This window comes from Paramormyrops kingsleyae, chromosome 14, assembly GCF_048594095.1.
Source record: "Paramormyrops kingsleyae isolate MSU_618 chromosome 14, PKINGS_0.4, whole genome shotgun sequence".
In the NCBI taxonomy this organism is placed as follows: domain Eukaryota; kingdom Metazoa; phylum Chordata; class Actinopteri; order Osteoglossiformes; family Mormyridae; genus Paramormyrops; species Paramormyrops kingsleyae.
The window spans coordinates 27,813,801-27,829,563 of NC_132810.1; the positions used below are offsets into that span (position 1 = coordinate 27,813,801).

Genomic DNA, 15,763 nt, shown 5'->3' on the forward strand with positions numbered 1-15,763 from the left:
GAGAGGACACTCCTGGGCATCCCAGGGTGAGACAAAGTCAGGTGAGGAGGACACTCCTAGGCATCCCAGGGTGAGACAAAGTCAGGTGGGGAGGACACTCCTGGGCATCCCAGGGTGAGACAAAGTCAGGTGGGGAGGACACTCTTCTGTGCCTTATTCCAAATAATTATGCATTATGAATTTTCTCCAGTCCAAAATCAAACTGGTGATAAGTGATCTAGCATCTCTAAATCACCCGTGGTGTGAGCATGCCCTGCAATAGACTGGCATCCTGTCCAGGCGGTTGCTAGTGCATCCTGAAATAAGATCAGGGTCACCACCAACCTGTTTGGAAAACTACACATTAGTTTGTCTCAAACATTATATCAATGGGCCCACCCAACAGTGAATGTAAAAGTGCTGAAAGTCAGTGTATATTAATTTAATCCTAATTGCATTTTATCTCCACATTAATTTATTAAAATTTGGGGGAAAATGTCAAAGACACATACAAAAATGTATATACCAAGGACAGTCCAATCATTGTAGTCGTCCTCTTCCTCTTCTTCCTGAACAATCTTCTCCCGGAATAGATCAACGGCTTCCTCAGTGCTTTTTAAGGTAAAGTATTTTATTTCTGATCCCTAAAAAACAGAGATATCATTTCAAAACAAAGTTAAATATTAAACCCTTTGAAAAGTCAGATATTTTATTTACCTCTCCAGGAAGCCTGTAAGCAGCATTATATTCCAGAGATGTTTTCGCATCCAGGCTGTCCCTGTACCACCCCAAAACAAGTGAATTGTGTCAATTTGCATGACTAATTATAGGCATAATTATAAAATCAGACCTAAGTTTCTTGTACAAACCTGCGGATGAGCACCACCACAAGCTCACCCCGCAACCTCCAGGCCAAAGTCTCAGCAGTCATTCTGTCGAGAGCAAGGGTGTCGGCTTGAGAGAAGAGAAAGAGCAGAGGAGCATGCAGATGGCTGTATGGCAGTTTCACCTCTGATGGGCCAGCTGATGCCTCCGTCTATGTATGCAAAAAACAAAAGGTACATGGCAGAAGGGGGAAAGCAAAAAGGTCTGTGAAACACCGGCTAAAACATGCAAATATAAAAATACATGCAGCGCCCATCACTTAAGTTTCACTGTGTTTGATGCAGCACTGGTGTCAAACACATGTTTCTCATGCAGAACACACATCAAAAAGCAGCACAACACATTTATTTCCACAAGCTGTATTGACTTTTTTGTGTAGTGTCTCATTTTGGAAAATACAGGCCAAATATGAAAGAATAACAGGGTATATAGGAGGGGCACAAAAAACTGCATAAGGAATTTAAATATAAATACAAACATACTGCATTTTGCTTAATTTGCAAGCAACATGTTAGAATACAGCTTTAGGGTGACCAGATAATCCATGTCAGTGAAACACCTTGAGCTACTTGAACTCCATCTATATGTAACAATTTTGGGAAAAAGCATAGTAATATTAAGTGAACCAAACAGAAAGTTTTGCAATCCAAGTATAACCTACAGAAGTTGTCATAAGTAGGCTTTGATATTACTAATTAGTTTTAAATCACAATACTATTACTACTATTACAAGTTCCATTACCTTTTTCTAAGGTATGTAAATATTATCATAACATATCTTAAGCCCTAGTAATCATATTGCCAGGCTTGATAACCAACAGGGACACAGTTTAGACCTCTCACCACTAATGGTGCTTCCATCAGCTGTAGGAAGGTATAGATATTGAGTGTAGTGAGGGCTCTCCTCATGACTGTGTAGGGGCAGGGGTCACTCTGCTGCAAGACCTCTTTACAGTGCAGAAACCACAAGCGTGACTGCGGAGAGGATGAGTCTTCCACACTGCAGAAGTTAAAGAACTACACTATAACATGACAAACACTCCACATCACAGTTATGTTTCAGGGCTTTAACATTTCTACTGACCCCAAATACTTTATCACTGAGCCTCCTGCTGTCAGCACAAATTGGTATTTGGCTCCATAAACAAATGCAGCCTCCATCACTGCTCTGTGCTCTACAAACAAACAAAATGATGAAGACCAGACTGGTTTGTTGTAGAGCGGAAAACCATTAGGTGGCCACATCTCTCATGATTACCATGACATACCTGGGAGTCCTAGAGTCACGATCTGCGTGAGAACAATGTCAGTCTTTCCTTTGACATTCTTCTCTATGCTCCAGAGCTCCTCTGGTGTCTGCACAATCCTCAGTTCATTAAAGAGCACAGTACTGAGGGAACACAAAAACATAAAGAATTTCAAAAACCATAAGCAGGATCACACCATACATACTGCAATTAAGATGGATTTAAATTAGCTACTCACAAAAGAACATGAGCCACAATGGCACTGACATCAAACACGGTGTCAGTAACAAAGCTCTTCATAAGCTCAGAGCCCCTAGCAAAAGAGAAAAGGACCAATCAGAAAAAGGCTATTTCTGGTGCATGTTTGAGACTGATCAGATATGTACTGTAACTGCACAATGTTTATACATGCCTCCTAAGAGAATTTAAGTAGATTTTATACATACTGGTCAAAAACCAGTTTCCAGAAACAATCTTTTTTTCAGAAACAATTCAAGTCAGACACATTGCATTACATTAGATACACATTATTTTCATCATTCTATTTAACAATATTTGAACTTAAAATAAAGATACTTCAAAAAGAAGAAGTGAAACAAAAAAACATACCGAAACAAATATGCTTTCTTCATAACGAGTTCCTTAGTACAATACTTTGGGACAGGTATTTCACTGCAGTTCACCTAAAAGTTTTACATTAAATATTTTACATGACAGTCACAAGTAATATTAAAAGTGATTAGTGATTTTTCCACAGGTATTTTCCAAAAGGTACCAGATTAAATGACTTAAGCAGTCCTGTATTCTCCTGGTTTTTCTCATTACCTTAGCAACTAGAATGCCATAATCATCTAAAGCATTTGCAGATTTTTCCAGCTGCTCCAGGAAAAGCCCAATTGTTGGAGTAACTGAAACAAAAAGGGCAAATTAATAAAGTTATTAAGCATAGTATCTCTTGCGGTGTATAATAAACATCCATCTCGTACCCCCTGTAAATTAAAAAAAAAAATTAAGCCTTTTTATACCATTAACCTCCCACCACACTATTTAATACTGAGTGGTAAAATTAACAAATATTAAATAAGAACATAATAATATATAACTGACTTATACACTACCAGGCAAAAGTTTTTGCACACCACAGATTTTCGCCACTTCTCCATTTATTTCAAAAACTACAGATTTTTTATTCTTATTAATTGGAAACTTGAGTGAACAACTATAAATGAAAATATAAGTCAAATAAAACAAGTTTCTTTTATAACATGGAAAGAGTATGTAACAGTGCATGTCTGACATTCTATGAAGTGGTTTTGTGGTGATGGCATAGTCAAATTCTAGGCTGCCCTTTAACTTTAAATGCACTAATTAACTCTTTTATCCCATGACACAGAGCAATAATTTATGTCCCTTGTAAAAAGAATGCTATTTTAAGGCAGTGAAATGACCAACAAAAACCATGTCTAAGGTCACTGGTGCATTGTTAAACGGTATTTAAGGAGCACGTTTCAGAAACATGCGGGTGCACAATGCTCGTGGACACAGGAAGTACACTAATGGTTTATTTTATTTTAGGTCATTTATATATGTTTTATCATACAGCATACCTGGTCCTTTCATGTAATCATACTGGTTATACTATTACCTTTATGGAATAGTCTTCCTGATCACTTCTGTTTGGAAAGGCTGGGATTGCTGAGGATTGCTGGGATTGCTGTAGAGGCTGCTGGGATTGCTGTACTGATCGGGAGTGGTGTAGTCGCTGTGTGCACTTGTGTTGTGTTGTGTGCCTGTTGAAGCGGTTAATTTGATTTGAATTATCTGTAAAGGTATATTTGAGCGTTTGTGTGCCAGCACGGTTACGTGGGTGGTTGTTGTTGTTTTCATTTTTTACTCTTATTTTTACGTGTGTACTTGTCTGTCCTTGTGAGTGTTACCGACAGCTGCGGGCGCGAGCGGCGTTTCTGTTTGCGTCCTTCGCATCAAACACCCGCGGGTAATATTATCGAACATCGGTAACATTAACTCTAAAAGGTCAGTTGCTCCGGAGCTTTGCTCGGTCGCCGGTCGGGGCCGGGAGGACATTTTCCACTTTTTTTCCCGCTCCGGCAGTAGCCTGCTTTGAGAGGGTTTTTGTGGTTTTTTGGCCTCCCTAGAGCAACTTCGCTTTAGTTTAGCTAAACGTGGTTCAGCAGGAAGTTAATCTCGGGTAAGTAATTGTAAATTTGGTTATTTTAAAAGTAAAATTTAAAGGTTGTTATCGCTGACGCTGCCGGATAATTTATAATAAAGTACCGATTTAACGCAAGTGTTAATTTAGTGCTTTAGTGTACTCGGCACTTTGTTTTAACTATACGTTAATTAGATCAACTAAAAGTTTAAATAATCTCTATTAATATACTGGGCTGGGAGTAAAGGACGGGGACATAGTGAGTTAGGTAATTATGGGGCCAACTCAGTGTTGTGTTTGCAAGATGTTTGCCCTTCTGGATGCTTGCGTCCAGTCGGACTTCGTCTGCGAGCGATGTGGGTTAGTTGACTCACTCATGGTCCAGGTTCGTGACCTAGAGGAGCGACTGGCTCTCATCCAGCATAGCAATGAGTTAAAGGAGAGAGTTAATACGCCTTCTAGGGAGACTATGTGTACGTCACAAGCGGGGAGGGGGGAGAATGATGAACAGGTAGGTCGAGAGAGCTGGGTGAACGTAGGTCGTAGACGTAGAAAAGGGCGTACACAGTTCACAGAGGCGGCATCACCTGAAGTAACGGTTTCTAACCGCTTTCAGGTGCTTCCAGCTTTAGAGCCGGAAGAGACTGGGGAGGCAGGTGGGCCCTTGGGCACCAAGGAGCCACCTAACCCCAGTAGGAGGGAGGTTGTGGTAGTAGGGGATTCAATTATAAGAGGTGTAGATAGTTATGTGTGCACCCGTGATAGAGGGTCCCGTACGGTGTCTTGCCTGCCTGGTGCCCAGGTAGGGGACCTTCCAGATCGAGTGGACAGGCTTTTGGCCCCAGCCGGGGTGGATCCAGTGGTCGTGGTGCATGTTGGCACCAATGACATAGGAAAGGGCAGAAGGGCTGTTCTGCAAGATAAATTTATAGAAGTCGCGGATAAGCTTAGAAGCAGAACATCCACGGTGGTATTCTCTGGAATACTTCCCGTGCCACGTGCAAGTCAGGCAAAATTAGCTGAGATAAGGGGATTAAATGCGTGGCTAAAATGGTGGTGTAGGAAAGAGGGGTTCAGGTTTATGGGGCACTGGAAGACCTTCTGGAACAGGTGGGACCTGTTCAAGCCGGACGGGTTGCATCTGAACCATAGGGGAACCAGTGTATTGGGGAGGCGTATGTGCAGAATAGTTGAGGAATGTTTAAACTAGGGACTGGGGGGGCAGGGAGGTCAGTTATGAATTTATGTGGGGAGAGACGGAAAGCCCAAATAAATATTAAAAGTAGACAATGTAAAAGGCCTACCATTAGTGGTCTGTATTTGAATGCTAGGAGTATTAGAAACAAAATTAATGACTTAGAGGCTTTAATTTCGTCAGACAATTACGACATTATAGGAATAACTGAGACATGGATGAGTGACAATGATGGTGATGAATATAATATGGATGGTTATACGTTGTTCCGTAGAGACCGGATAGGCAAGAAGGGAGGTGGTGTTGCAGTATACGTAAAAGAAAACTTGCAGGCAAGGGAACTCACTGATAAAAATAAAAATTCAGAAGCTGTATGGATCAAACTTGATGCTAAAGATTCAAATGGCCTAATTGTCGGGGTTTGTTATAGGGCACCTAATGTAGCTGTAGAGGAAAGCAGAATATTATATGATGATATCAGGATTATGAGTAATAAAAATGATGTGGTGGTTATGGGTGATTTTAATTTACCTGGGATACAGTGGGACACAGTCTCTGGCTCTTCTGTAAATGAACTTGAGATGGTGGAATTAGTACAGGATTGTTTTTTTACTCAGTTTGTTAATACTCCTACCAGGGGAGAAGCCCTTCTTGATCTCGTTTTTTGTAATAACCAGGATAGGATTGGAAAATTAGAGGTTTTAGACCCATTGTACGGTAGTGATCATAACATGGTTAAATTCGAGGTTAATTTTAGTGTCCGAAGAGCAAAGTCTAAATTAAAAGTATACAATGTTAGGAAGGCTAACTTTAATGGTATGAGACGGAAATTAGAAACTGTAAACTGGACAGAGTTAAATAGCAAAACAGTTGAAGAGGCATGGGAATTTTTCAAAAGCACATTGTTGCAAGTGCAAGAGGACTTCATACCTGTTTCCAGCAAAGCTAAATCTAGGAAACGACAACCAAGGTGGTTTACTAAGGAAATTAAGAATAAAGTCAGGAGGAAAAGGGCTCTGTTCCACAACTGGAAAATAACTAATGATTTCAAAATCAAGCAGGAGTATCTAAGTCTACAGGCAGAGTTAAAAAATGACATTAGGCTATCAAAGAGGGATGTAGAAAGAAAAATTGCATTGGAGGCTAAGCATGACAGTAAAGGTTTCTTCCAATATTTTAACTCTAAGAGAGCACTAAAAGCTGAAATCACTAATTTGCAGGATAGTAAGGGCCTTATAATTGATAACGAAATTGATATGGTAAACGAGTTTAATGATTATTTTTCAAGGGTGTTCACAATAGAGAACACAAGTAATTTACCACCAATTAATACGAATACAGCATCGTCTATGACCAATATATGTATAACTGAGGTTGATGTGATACTAAGCCTAGCTAAACTCAAAATAAATAAATCGCAGGGGCCTGATGGCATCTTACCTTTAGTCTTGAAAGAGATGAGGGATATTATTAGCCAACCTTTGACTTTAATATTCCAGAAATCGTTATCTGCGGGTGTGGTACCATCAGATTGGAAGCATGCTAATATAACACCCATATTCAAAAAAGGGGATAGAAGTAATCCAGCAAACTATAGGCCAATCAGTTTAACTAGCATTACTGGAAAAATAATGGAAGCTATAATTCAAGTGAAAATGGTAGATTACCTAGATGCAAATAACATTATAAAGGATAGCCAACATGGATTTAGGAGAGGTAGATCCTGCTTAACGAATCTGCTTGAGTTCTTTGAGGAAGCTACAAGTGAAATTGATCACAAAAAGGCCTATGATGTGATTTACTTAGATTTCCAGAAAGCCTTTGATGTTGTCCCCCACAAACGACTCTTGTTAAAGCTTAAAGCTGCAGGAATTTTAGGAACTGTGGCAGCTTGGATCAAAAACTGGCTAACTGATAGGAAGCAGCGAGTAGTTATTAGAGGCACTATGTCACAGTGGGCCTCCGTTTATAGTGGGGTACCGCAGGGTTCAATTTTAGGACCACTATTGTTCCTAATTTACATTAATGATATTGACACGAATACATACAGTAAACTGGTTAAATTTGCAGACGACACTAAGGTGGGCGGGGTAGCAGATACTAATCAAGCAGCAGAGAGGCTTCAACGGGATCTGGATTTAATTAGCGAATGGGCTGATACTTGGCAGATGAAATTTAACACAGATAAATGTAAGGTAATCCATGCAGGGAGCAGAAATATACAGTACAGATATTTTATGGGTTCCACTGAAATAAAGGTAGCTGATTACGAGAAAGATCTCGGTATGTATGTTGATGCTTCCATGTCCCACTCTCGCCAATGTGGGGAAGCAATAAAAAAGGCGAACAGAATGTTGGGTTATATCTCTAGATGTGTGGAGTTTAAGTCAAGGGAGGTGATGTTACACTTATATAATTCCTTGGTAAGACCCCACCTAGAATACTGTGTGCAGGTTTGGTCACCATACCTCAAGAAGGACATTGCTGCCTTAGAAAAGGTGCAACGAAGAGCTACGAGAATGATTCCTGGTCTTAGAGGAATGTCTTACGAGGAGAGGTTAGCGGAACTGAATCTGTTCAGCCTTGAGCAAAGGAGACTAAGGGGGGATATGATTCAGGTCTATAAGATTCTAACGGGTCTGGATGCTGTTCAGCCAAATGACTATTTCAATATTAGTCTAAATACTAGAACTCGTGGCCATAAGTGGAAATTAGCGGGAGAACATTTTAAAACAAATTTGAGGAAGCACTTCTTTACACAGCGTGTAGTCAGAGTATGGAATAGTCTTCCTGCTATTGTAGTGGAAGCTAAAACCATGGGTTCCTTTAAATCAGAGCTAGATAAGATTTTAACAACTCTGAGATATTAGCTAAGTTCTCCCCAAACGAGCTTGATGGGCCGAATGGCCTCCTCTCGTTTGTAAATTTCTTATGTTCTTATGTTCTTATGTTCTTGGTTAATGAAACATCGACTCAAACACCAAAAGAAAAACAATATATATATTAAGGAACAAACTATAGCATTAAAAAGATATTTTGAATTAATGACCAGAATTAAGCATGTACTACAAGTGAAAGGACATTAGGATTGCTGAAAATCTGAGTTTCAGATGTTTAGACAAGTCAGATGGAACAATGCAACACAGCCCTCAGAAGGTCACAGCATTCTTTGTGGCATTTTGTATGTTGCAAAACATTGCCATGCGTGATGGATGTCTGCTGGACATTAATGAGGACACATTAGATGACTTTAGAAAGCATGATGCTGAACTGCATGCGCTGGTGCCAACAAAGGAGTGTATGCCGGCAGCTCCACGGGCAAGGAGGGATCAGCTGACAGAGGAGCTGAATCATCTGTAGCCAGGTAAGGAATCTAAATTGTGAGATGCAGAAAAATAACAGTCCTACTGACTTTTATTTGAACATTTTAAAATACCTTAAAAACTGTAAGTTGTGTTTTCTTTGAAAAAAGATTGCAGTTTTATTTATATTTTACAAACTGCAGAACCAAAATTTTAATAAAAAAACACAAACATAATTAAATCCCCGTTCCCAGTGTCTGTGCTCCTTCAGCAGCGCACTTCCCCATCTTCCCCATCTACTTTGTGAATGAGCTGGTGATGCCAGAAAATGAGGACACACTCACTGCTACCTCATCCAATGCCCTTCACCTCGAAAGGCTTAGGTAGAACAGTGCTGCTCCCGTAGATAAGCTCATGCAGAGCACAGAGAATGTGTTCCAACTTCAGGGGGATTAGGCTCTTTAGCCTCCCTGGGAAGGTCTATGCTGCGGTACTGGAGAATAGGGCCCGCCCGTTGGTTGAATCTCAAATCCAGGAGGAACAATGTGGATTCTGTCCTGGTTGCGGGATGCTGGACTGGCTCTTCACCCTCGCATGGACCCTGGAGGGTTCATGGGAGTTTGTCCAACCAGTCTACATGTGTTTTGTGGACTTGGAAAAGACATACGACAATGTCCCTTGGGAGCTCCTATCGGGAGTGCTCCAGGACTATGGGGTACAGGGCCTTTGTTGCGGGATCTCAGATCCCTGTACAAACGGAGTGAGAGTTTGGTTCATATTGCCAAACTTGTTCCCAGTGTGTGTTGGACTCTGCCCTTTGTCACTGATTCTGTTCATAACTTTTAAGGACCGAATTTGTAGCCAAGAGGTGGAGGGGGTCTAGCTCAGGGGCTCAGGATCACATCTTTGCTTTTTGTGCGTGATGTGGTCCTGCTGGCGTCGTCAGGCTGTGCCCTGTAACATGCACTGGAGCGGTTTGCAGCTGTGTGTGAGGCGGCTGGGATGAGGATCAGCACTTCCAAGTCCATGGCACAGGTTCTAGACCGGAAATGGGTGGATAGCCAACAACAACAAATTTATTTTTGTATAGCGCATTATCACAACATTACATCGTCTCAAAGCGCTTTACAGCATCCCCACCCAAAGCCCCCAGTGAGTAAGCCATAGGCGACAGTGGCAAGGAAAAACTCCCTAGAAGGAAGAAACCTTGGGAGGGAACAGACTCAAAGGGGGAACCCATCCTCCAGGAGCCGGCAGGGAGAGTCAGATACAGTAAATTTTGAGACACAAACAGGGAGCAGGGGGGAGATGGCAAGCCGGTGCCAATGCTCCCTCCAATCGCCAGGCAACCAGAAGGCAGGGAGCGGGTAATACAAGGAAAATGACACAGGCAGAACGGCAAGCTGGATGCACGGACGTCATTGGTAGAGGCGATGTCACATGTAGCAAGGTGTGCTGGACATCTTGATAGAGTGAGGGCTCCAGGCAGCACCCCCCAGGAGAAGTAGGGGAAATAAAATATGCAATTAGTCAAAGTAGGGGAGACTATAGGCAGTGCTAAAAGTTAGATGAGTGCAATATGAAGTGCAATGCTCCGGCAGATATGGCTATGGCAGCATAAGTAGGAGGGAGAGGCAGGTGGGAATGCAGGCATGGGGAGTCCCTGAAATGACAGCACTCCAATCCCACAAGCGATTGTGAAGCTAGAGTGACAGCACTCTCAATTCAGTTTATCCAAAGCCAATGGCACCGATCCCCACCCAGCTCTACACCTCACACTATAGGTATAACTGGGAGTGAGAAGTTAGCTAGAGCTAGAACTAGTGTCCCTATAAGCTAAACTAAACAGGTGTGTTTTTAGTCTAGACTTGAATATTGAGAGTGAGCCTGAAATCCGCACATCCGGTGGAAGACCATTCCACAGCTGGGGAGCTCTATAGGAGAAAGCTCTGCAGCCTGCCGTAGCTCTTTCTACCCTAGGTACTAACAGATATCCTGCACCTTGAGAACAAAGCAAGCGCGGGGGGTTGTATGAGGTCAGCAGATCACTTAGGTATTCTGGTGCAAGGCCATTCAGTGCTTTATAAGTTAATAGCAGTATTTTATAGTCAATCTGAGACTTAACTGGTAACCAATGAAGGGAGGATAAGACTGGTGTAATGTGATCAAATTGTTTAGTGTTTGTGAGAACTCTGGCTGCTGCATTCTGTACCAGCTGAAGTTTATGTAAGGGTCCAGACGGGCAACCAGAAAGGAGGGCATTACAGTAGTCCAGTCTGGAAGTTACAAAGGCATGTATTAATTTTTCTGCATCACGAAGTGAGAGCATCTTACGAAGTTTGCCTATGTTCCTTAGATGATAAAATGCAGTTCTAGTAATACTTCTTATGTGAGCATCAAAACATAGATCTGAATCAACTAGAAGACCAAGATTTCTAACCACTGTGTTAGGTTGTGTAGGAAGGCCACTAATGCTGAGGTGGTGCAACGTCTTTCTTGCAGCCTTGGGACCAATCACCAGTACTTCTGTTTTTTCTGTGTTTAACATTAGGAAATTTTTTGCCATCCAGCGCCGGATATCTAACAGACAGTCTTCTAACCGAGATAGGAGTGATGTATCATCAGGGTTAACAGATATATATAACTGTGTATCATTTGCATAACAATGAAACCCAACACCATGATTTCTAATAATGTTACCAAGAGGTAGCATGTATAGGGTAAACAGTAGTGGGCCCAGTACTGATCCCTGTGGGACACGGTATGTGACTTTGGTGGCCTTGGATGATTCGTTGTGCACATGGGCATACTGATATCGATCAGTTAAATATGAGCGGAACCAAGAGAGTGCTGTCCCCGTAATGCCAACTACCCCTTCTAACCGGTCCAAGAGGATATTATGGTCCACAGTATCAAATGCTGCAGTTAAATCTAGTAATACCAACAGCGATATACAGCCACGATCTGAAGCCATAAGTAAATCATTCATTACTTTGACTAGAGCAGTTTCTGTGCTATGGTTTGGTCTAAAGCCAGACTGATAAATTCATTAGTATTATTTTTTTGTAGGAAAGAAGACAACTGACGAACTACAACCTTTTCCATGATCTTTGAAACGAAAGGAAGATTTGAGATAGGTCTATAGTTTCCTAAAACACTAGGTTCAAGATTTGGTTTCTTTAGGACGGGTCTAATAACAGCCATTTTAAAAGGTTTTGGAACATATCCAAGCTTAAGAGATGAGTTTAACATATTTAACAGGGTATTGCAAATCTGCGGTGCAATTTCCTTGAAGAATTTTGTAGGAATTGGGTCTATGAGGCTTGTAGTGGATTTACAGGAGGAAATTAAGCTCAAGAGTTCTGAGTGTTTCATAGGAATGAAAGATTCAAAAGTCTCATTATTGATAGGCATAAGACTAGCAGGAGTCTGGCAGTCATCGGTAGCTAAGGACATGCACTGGATGGTCTGTCTAATCTTAGTTATTTTACCATTAAAATTTTTTATAAAGTCATCACTCTTAAGAGCTTGTGGGACTTGCGAGTTTAATGGAGAATTCTGTGTTAACCTAGCCACGGATTCAAATAGGGATTTTGGATTGGTTTTGTTCCCATCTATTAATCTGGAGAGATACACAGACCTAGCAGTCACAAGTGCTTGTCTGTATTTAGACAGGCTCTCTTTCCCTGCAGATTTGAAAACTTCTAGTTTAGTTGAGTGCCATTTGCGGTCTAGCTTGCGTGATGCCTGTTTGAGTTCACGTGTATGATCAGAGTACCAGGGGGCAGGTTTCTTATCTCTGTGCTTTATCTTCTTAAGTGGGGCTACAAGATCTAGTGTGCTACGAAGCGATTTTTCCATGTTTGCAGTTGCCTGTTCAAGTTCATTTATACACGATGCCTCAGATGTAAGGCTGATGGACTGTGGAAGTTGTTTCATAAATGTTGTTATAGTTAGTGAGGCAATGGAACGTCTGATTCTGTACTTTGGAGTAGGGTTGTGACGATGAGGAAATTTCCCCACCGGTTAATGGACATGTGACAACACCGGTAATACCGGTATCACCGTGGGGGTGGGGGTTTCCTCTTTTTTTCCTGCTTTTAAATAGCTTATAAATGCGTGCATATTATACTTTCACTTTTAATTTTGCGGGAATTGGCAATTCGGCGTCAACTGTTTGAATGGACGACAACGAAACTACAAAAAAAAATCACTGATATTAAACAGAACTTTTATTAACATAACACAACAAAAAACACAACAATGCTACAGGCTGAAAAAACTGTGGAAGTTGGAACCAAACAAATAACAACCATAGAACGTTTATTACGTAGCCTATGTTAGAACGTTTTTAAAACGAATAAGAAAATAAAATAGAAAGATAAATAAATAAAGTTTAAATAAGGTTAAACGAATGAACAAGAAACGAATATAAAAGAAAAACTTCCAAAATGACATTAGGCTACAAAAATGACAAGTCAGCAGTCTGTCAAAAATAAATAAATGTGGGGACGGTATCACGGTGGAAAAGTGATGTCACCGGTGTTGCGTCTTAAAACCGGTAACACCGTCAACACCGTCTATCGTGGCAAGCCTACTTTGGAGCTGTGGTCAACTATACTGGATTTCAAACGTTAACAAGTAATGATCTGAGAGCAGAGGACTCTGAGGCATAATAGACACATGTTCCACCAGGATGCCATGACTAATAATCAAATCAAGGGTATGGTTACAGGCATGAGTAGGCCCGACTACATTCTGACATACACCAACAGAGTCAAGAATAGCTGCAAATGCTATTTTTAAAGGATCACTATCTTTCTCCATATGAATGTTAAAATCACCCACAATAACAGCTTTGTCAGTACTGACCACCAGGTTAGTTAAAAAATCAGAAAACTCCTTAAGAAAATTACTGTATGGCCCAGGTGGTCTATACGCAATAACAATGGTGATTTGGGCTGAAGAGCTATGAAGAGATGAGCCAGCAAGACTAAGAACAAGAGTTTCAAATGTGCTGAAACTCAAACCACATTTCTCAGACACTCCAAGGCTGGACTGAAAAATTGCAGGGTTATGCTTACAACTGTACTCAGCTGGAGTAGATTCATTTAGTGCCATGAATTCATTCGGTTTAAGCCAGGTCCCTGTGAGGCATATGGCACCAAGACTAAAATCAGTAATTATTTCATTTATTAATAGTGCCTTAGGAGCCAGTGATCTTACATTCAGAAGTCCAAGTTTAAGTTTAAGCCCTGCATCACAGCTGTTTTCTAGTAACGGATTCATTGTAATTTTTATTAAGTTATTATGGCACACACTACGGTGGAATAGGCTTCCATGATTAAAAACACGGGGAACAGACACAGTCTCAATAAAATGAACCCTAGGTGACGACTCTAAGCGACTAGCAGGCAGTCGGTTATGCCGGTTTGCCTGCCGCTTGGACTTGGCTCTGGTTAGTCAGCGATTTGCCTGGAGACTAAGAGCTATGCTTTTAGACAAGAGGTCGGCACCAGCCCGCGAGGGGTGAATACCGTCCCTCTTCAAAAGCCCAGGCCTACCCCAAAACATCTACCAGTTGTCCATATAACCCACACCATTTATCAGGGACCATTGCAGCCAGCGATGTAGCAACAATAATCTGCTGTACATTTCATCACCACGTCTAGCAGGGATGGGGCCAGAGCACGTTACTGACACACACATCTTCTTCGCAAGGTTGCACACCTCTATGAAATTTGACTTTGTGATCTCCGATTGCCTCAATCGGACATCATTAGTGCCGACGTGGATAATAATCTTAGAGTATTTACGTTTACTTTTAGCCAGCACTTTTAAATTTGCCGAGATGTCGGTCGCTCTGGCACCAGGAAGACAATTAACTATGGTTGCTGGAGTCGCTACTCTCACGTTTCTTAGAATAAAGTTGCCTATTACTAGAGCACTTTCAACAGGTGTCTCCGCGGGAGTTTCACTGAGTGGGGAGAACCTGTTGGAAACGCGAATGGGCGAATGGTGCCGGTGTGAATTATGGTTGGATTTACGAGTATGCCGCCGGGTAATCACCCACTCGCCTTGCTGCGAAGGCTCTGCTGCCGGTGTGGGGGGAGACTGAATACCTATGGCGGACATATCCGGAGCCGCTAACACTGAATCAATAAAACTCTCAGTCTCCTGAATGTCCCATAACATCCGGATACGTCCCTCTAAAACTACAATCTTCTCCGTCAGCCTAGCGACTAACTGACACTTTTCACAGATAAACGTACCGCTAATGACTGGAGAACAATAACTAAACATATTGCACTCAGAACACGGAGCAGGAGACATGGCTTTGTATTTACGTGAAACGGGAAGACTTCCCTGGGGGGGGGGGGGGGGGTTGCTGCCTAAAGAGAGTGAGTTCATATCTTGGGGCCTTATTCATGAGTGAGGGAAGAAAGGAGGGGGAGATTGACAGACGGATCGGTGCCGCGTCAACACTGATGCAGACGCTGTACCATTCTGTCATGGTAAAGAGGTAGCTGAGCTGGAAGGCAAAGCTTTCAATTTACCAGTCCATCTACATTCCTACCCTCACCTATGGTCATGATCTCTTGGTAATGACCAAAAGAATGAGACTGCGGATACAAGCGGCAGAAATGAATTTCCTCCACAAGGTGTTTGGGCTCAGCCTGAGAGATAGGGTGAGGACCTCAGACATTCAGGAGGGGTTCAAAGTAGAGCCTCTGCTCTTCCACATCGAAAGGAGCCAGCTAAGGTGGTTCAGGCATCTAGTTAGGATGCCTCCTGGATGGCTTCCTGGGGATGTGTTTTGGGTGTGTCCAACCAGGAGACCTAGGACATGCTGGAGATATTATATCTCTCGACTGACTGAGGAACACCTCGGTATTCCTCTGGTGGAGCTGGAGGATGTGGTTGGTGAGAGGGCATCTCTGCTTAGACTGCTGCCCCCACAACCTGATTCTGGATAAGCGGCAGA

General features: G+C 42.0%; 1 protein-coding gene across 5 annotated transcripts in view; it reads right to left on the bottom strand.

The window, feature by feature from the left end:
* Positions 1–15,763, bottom strand: part of txndc16 (thioredoxin domain containing 16) — a 48,503-nt gene that overhangs the window by 25,297 nt on the left and 7,443 nt on the right. For 4 of the 5 annotated variants that reach the window (XM_023797810.2, XM_023797811.2, XM_023797809.2 and 1 more), the window contains exons 2-10: positions 2,937–3,019; positions 2,721–2,794; positions 2,350–2,424; positions 2,133–2,254; positions 1,949–2,039; positions 1,708–1,864; positions 849–1,015; positions 697–757; positions 506–623 (exon numbers count right to left, since the gene is read on the bottom strand). In XM_023797810.2, coding sequence (XP_023653578.2) covers positions 506–623; positions 697–757; positions 849–1,015; positions 1,708–1,864; positions 1,949–2,039; positions 2,133–2,254; positions 2,350–2,424; positions 2,721–2,794; positions 2,937–3,019 — 948 coding nt within the window. Of the gene's footprint in view, positions 1–505; positions 624–696; positions 758–848; positions 1,016–1,707; positions 1,865–1,948; positions 2,040–2,132; positions 2,255–2,349; positions 2,425–2,720; positions 2,795–2,936; positions 3,020–9,128; positions 9,817–15,763 lie in introns of all 5 variants that reach the window. The other variant, XM_023797813.2, reaches the window with a different exon arrangement.